The sequence below is a fragment of the Hordeum vulgare genome, chromosome 1H (genome assembly GCF_904849725.1).
Source record: "Hordeum vulgare subsp. vulgare chromosome 1H, MorexV3_pseudomolecules_assembly, whole genome shotgun sequence".
Taxonomy (NCBI): domain Eukaryota; kingdom Viridiplantae; phylum Streptophyta; class Magnoliopsida; order Poales; family Poaceae; genus Hordeum; species Hordeum vulgare.
This window is the reverse complement of record NC_058518.1, coordinates 220,642,855-220,648,660: the sequence shown is the minus strand read 5'-3', so window position 1 is coordinate 220,648,660 and position 5,806 is coordinate 220,642,855. Positions and strand designations below refer to the sequence as shown.

Below are 5,806 nucleotides of genomic sequence, written 5' to 3'. Positions count from 1 at the left end.
AATTTTGTTTTGTCGAGATTTGTTTGTTGATGAATGAATGTATTGAATGTAAGATTGTATTGTTGTAGAGACAGAGAATGAAACACCACCTTCAGTTTGTCAACTGATCCCACATTCTCTACCCCATGAGTGAAATAAGAAACAGTTCATTGATCAATTCACGTAACCTATTTGTTTTGCTTTGCTTGTCCCGCTCAATTTCTTATCATGGTGGAATTAACAATGGACAGGTTGATTTCTCAACAAAATAAGATAAGACTGACTACATTAGTTATTCAGTTATTATTTTAATAAATCAAAATGATTATAAAAAGATTAAAAGCATGTGGTATTTTTTTGACGTTGCAACTCACAGGCCCTTTTGATAGTAATCTAACAAAGCAACCAGCGCGCAGGCGGTCCAGTTGCACTGATCTCCAGCGAAACCAACGACAACAATAAAAAAAAAAGTTAACCTGAATATCCATGAACAAACAAGCAAGAGTCTTCACCAAACCGAATATAAGCAGTTCCATATCACGATTACAAGTCTTTACCTAATAACATGTTACCGAAGGGTAGCCCCATAACAAATCCGGACAACCTATTCAGGTTATGATAATAGCAACAACTAACCGATGGCACAACATAACAGGGGGTCACGAAGATACAACGCACAACAACTACCCTTTATTGCATTTCATTCACTCCTTGGAGGTTTTGTTGATGAGGGACTTGTGAATGTGAGGGATGACACCACCACCAGCTATGGTGCCCTTGATGAGGGTGTCCAGCTCCTCATCTCCACGGATTGCAAGCTGCAGGTGGCGAGGGGTGATACGCTTCACCTTGAGATCCTTGCTGGCATTGCCAGCCAGCTCAAGAACCTCAGCAGTAAGGTACTCAAGGATTGCTGCAGAGTACACAGCAGCAGTGGCACCCACACGGCCATTAGCCGAGACCCTTTGCTTGAGCTGCCTGTGTATACGACCCACCGGGAACTGCGTAGTGCAAACACAAGCAGGTCATGATCGGCCATAGATGAGGCCATAATTTAACCATGCAAAAAATATGAACATCCTAGGCACCAATTCTGATAATGCATGTCCCAAGCTGAAACTAAGATCAGATATATATCATCTGTGCCAGACAAAGAACAACCGAATGGTCTACAAAAGACAGAAAAAGTGAGCTTGAGTGCTCATGATACTGAATCCTTCAGCATCAGCATTATGTTGATAACATGGAAGAGTACAGCCTCTCGAATTGTGCAAGTAACCAAGTAGGCAGCTATGGATGCATCACAAAAAACAAAGACCTATCTCCAGCAATGTTATTGTTATATAGACATAATCGTAAAAGGATTCGCAATAGTAAGGTACAAGCGTGGGTAGAATTCAAAAGGTAGAGCCAAAAGATAAATCAGTTGAGTAATTTTTACCCTAAATTATGGGATTTTTGCCTGTGCATGGTACTGACGCTTGCAATCAGTGTACCGTCATGACCTTGACGGAATGCAGAAACAAAGATCCCACATACTAGTTTACAATAGAACAAATAAACTTTGCTAAGATGGGGGAGACACCTAAGCACACCAGCTACCCGATAATCATCAGTACTTCTTTTTTTTTGCAAGAAACCAATAGGCAATACTGACAACAGAACAATATAAGATTCTACGACAAATCTTAGACAAACATAAGTGCAGCATGGTCTCGGATCTGCGCCAAGAAACACTTGCAGATCTAACAAGTCACCCACCGGCGAGACGGTCCTCAAGATCCGAGGGAAAGGGGGAATTTGGCACACCTTATGAGGGGTTTGATTATTTGCCCCAGGATTGTGTCAAGATCCGAGGGAGGGAGGGGGGGGATTAGGGAGCGGGCAAACCTGAATCCCAGCGCGGGAGGAGCGGGACACAGGCGCCTTCTTCTTGTCCTTGTCCTTGTCGGCAGCGCCCTTGGCCGCCGTCGTCTTCGCCGCAAGCAGCCCCTTGCCTCCCTTCCCGGCCATCTCCCTTGGAAGCAGAACCTCCTACCTGCATACCCGACCGAAACCATCAGCAAAACCAAGCAACCAAAATAGATTTTCAAACTACACAGCGGGGGATCCCCTGCGTCACCTGGCTTCCTCTCTCCTCTCTCGGTCGAGCAGCTACAAGGCTTAAAGTTATAACTAAATGGGACTTGGGTGCTTCTTTCCTCTTTGCGCTGTTGAAAGGTTTTGCTCCATGTATTTATTTCGAATGGCGGAGGGGGGGAGTTGGGAGGGAAACCGGCGAAATTTCTGGCGCGCTGAGGTTTTCTGGCGGTTTGAACTACGCTCGCGGTGGGACTGGCAAAAAATGGCGGCAGTGTGAAAAAACTGGAAAAAAAAGGAAGCGGGAAAAAAAAGGAAGCGGGAAACTGCTGGGAAGATATTATTGGACGGTGTCTATATTTCCGCTCAATACATATGGGCTTTCAAACCACCATGGACCTGACCACATTTCTTTCGGTTTGGGCCACCATTTTTACCGCGAGAACATACAGCAGGTTAACGAAATCACTAATTTAGGAGTATTTTTTAAAAGTTAATTTTATCTTTCTAGATTTTCACAAATGACTTCTCGCAACCTGTATTTTTCACTTTTTCATTTATTCAAAATGTATTATGTCTTAAATTGTGTGACGTGACATCAACTAGTGAGATGCTAATTGGTGCGTGTAGATGATTCGATCTATAACGGCAATGTTTTATCAACGGTTCGTCCCCGCATTCCTCCGACAACCTCCAACAATAATCTTTGTTTGTGTATAAAAATACATAAACAAAAATAATGATTTCCTCGGATTAGCATGTAGGCGTTGATATGATGATCGCCCCTCCCTTGCTAGTAAATTTTCAGGATGAAAAAATCACATATTATGATCCGGGTCTTTCCAAACCTAAACGTTTTTCATATATATTTATGTCTCGAATAAAACAAAAACTGCTTCCCCATACACGGTCAAAGCCTGGCTTTATGTATACCATAAAGAAAACGTATGCAACTTTTAATCTGCCAACTTAGACTTCAAGGCTCTCACGTCTTCAACTATAACCAGTACTCCCTGCGTTCTAAAATAAGTGATTCAAAATTGATTTAATTTTATACAACTTTAGTATAAAGTTAAGTCATTTTTAAATCACTTATTTTGAGACGTAGGGAGTACAAAAACAGATCCTAACAAGAAATAAACTAGACGGCTATCACAAACCAAGATAAAAATCCTAACTAATTTGTACTAAGATTCTATGTGTCACAAGTTGACGTGGAGGTGTAGGAAAATTGGGTTCCACAAAAACCGACGCAGGTTCCATCTTAATCTCTTGTATTCTAGTGTAATATGGTCGAACAAGATATCTTGTCATTCCCTTTGTACGTAACTTCTCTTTCACCTTTTCTGTTAACAAACATGCTCATACGTCTCTAGACTTCACGTGTATACAACCATACACACACATTCCTATCATGTATTCTGAATTCAATAAATGTGTCATGTAATTTGTCTTTGGTTCGCTCATCACAGAATTGATTCTTGGCCCACATAATTGACGCACATGACCGTCGTTTCCTCAATGAAATCGAGCTGCGTAGATGGCATTATTTTTCACTACCTTTCATGGCTTGACTCCTTAATTGGCTCAGTCTCAATAGCATCAACAACCGACGTTGTCATGCTCATATCATCCTCCCTCCACTCAAACAAAACCGTCCTCGGTTTCGAATTTATTTTCTGTACCATAAAAAAATAGAGCTCGCAACTCTATTTTCATTATAGAATATGTCATTGGTTTTCAATATGTGTCTCCTTCCATCATGGAGAAACGTGTATATGTTGGATTTTCCTCCATGCACTTCATCATGATTAAATTGTCATGGTCTTCCCAGCAATAACTCACATGCGTCCATTGGCACAACATCACATTCCACCTTGTCAATATAATATCCAACAACAAATATGACACGTACCTTGTGTGTGATTTTTAATCTACCGGAATTGTACAACCACTCCACTTGGTGCAGCTGAGGATGCCGCCACATGGACAAGCATAAATCTTGCACTAGATCTTTGCTAACGACGTTGGTAAAGCTACCGCCATCAATTATCATCTTGCATGCATGGTCCTTGATCTTGCATTGTGTGGGGGCAATTTTCTTGCGATGATCTATTGAACCGGCATGACCCCTTTGCCATGGCTCAGCAGGGACTATGGGTGCACAAAGGGCATCATCAACGGGTGCATGCACGATGGTTTAGACAGGTTTTGGCCGCTCGGGAGTGTAAAACCTTACGTCATGTGTTTTGGTGGATTACGTGGATGTTCACAATAAACGTGCGCTTGCCCGGCAAGGATGCTCGAGGGAAGGAGCTACGCGTGTAGAACGAACTGAGAGTCGACCTTTCTAAAGGTAGACGTGCACCTTCTTTTATAGTCCAAGGGGTCACCACAGTGGTTAAAACAGTCTTTTTGGTGGGAGAAAAGTCCACAGTATAGCTACCAAAACTATTGACACGAGCTATAGTGGGAAATACCTAACTTTGACGGATAAAGACAAACGCATTAAATGTGTCATGAGGTGTCGCGCTGGTGACGTTCCCCGGCAAGGATTGCCTCTCCTTCCATGTCGTTCGCCCATCTACCTTTTATTTACTTGACACATCACAGGACGGGCGTCATTAAAGTTGCGGCATGTCTCTCACTATTGCCAGAGGCCTCTGACCACGCCCACCTAACCTCTCGTTCGCTCGACACCTCACTGATGTTGACAATCATCTTGGTGAGGTGGAGTGGGCAGAGATGCGGGGGTGCTGCCAGGCGCGATGGTTGTCAGGTCTTCTTCCTCCCGGCAAGGTGGGTTGTCGCGGCCTTGTTTTCTGGTCTTCGCTCATTGTTGCTTGAAGGTTGATGTTGCCCGACAGGGTCTTGCCAGCCTGGAGGCCGCGACTGCCTGTGTACAAGTCTGGGTACTAAAACTAACATATTTTAGTACATCGATAGTATCCCTCGGGCCTGGGCCACACTTGCGTCCATGACGTTGTTGTGCTAGGCCCAAAAACAGTGCACAGGAAGAAGCGACAACAATCCCATGTGGTTATGATGATTTTTACTGCTTCCCCGTGACGCGCATTAACTGCGGGCCGTGGGAGCGGCGGAGCGAGGCGTTTGTTTTGAGGAGTCGTGCTTGAGAAGTCGTGTGCCATTGGCGACGAAGGGCGATCGTCCAAGCCCGCACGCTTGGCAGCAGACTGTCGCTTCGGACAGTGATGAGTCAGCCCGGGAACTCCTCACGTTGGGATAGAGCGCCAACGGGAAGTAGTTGGCGAGCACTTTCTCGTCGCGCCTCGGGCGGCCTGCACCGTTATGGTGTAGATGCCAAGGAACTGTGACGGGTTGATCTTGTCGTTGTATTTGTCCTGTAGCTCTGGCTTGAAGGCTCTGCTAGAAGGCCAACGGACTTGCCGCAGCTCATGGGCAAACGCCGGGCAACCAACCTCGTAAGGGAGGGTGTGGGGTGCTCCAGTGTTGGCTCGTCGATGACTAGATGAGCGTGACCATTTGATAAGTGACGTGTCTCCCTCGTCTCTCGAAAGTGGTACGTGCCTCCTCCTTGCACATGTCCTTCAAGACGTGGCATTGATACTTCTTCGGCCGCGGGTCCATCGAGGCGTGGGACATCTCGTCATGCACGTACACCCCGCGGGTAGGTTGCCGCTGTTGCAGGGGCGACTACATCGTAGGTGCTCTGCATGCGCCGCGTCCGATGGTTGGTCTCATCATGGTTGCCTGACACATGCTCGAA

At 45.2% G+C, this 5,806-nt stretch overlaps 1 protein-coding gene across 1 annotated transcript; it reads right to left on the bottom strand.

Moving 5' to 3' along the window:
- Positions 1-486: 486 nt before the first annotated feature.
- On the bottom strand, positions 487-2,214 carry LOC123429101 (probable histone H2A variant 2). The gene is made up of 3 exons (XM_045113170.1): positions 2,102-2,214; positions 1,870-2,017; positions 487-980 (listed from the first exon to the last, which is right to left on the bottom strand). Exons 2-3 carry the CDS (start codon positions 1,990-1,992, stop codon positions 684-686), a joined length of 420 nt encoding a protein of 139 aa, XP_044969105.1. The 5' UTR covers positions 1,993-2,017; positions 2,102-2,214; the 3' UTR covers positions 487-683.
- Positions 2,215-5,806: the final 3,592 nt, after the last annotated feature.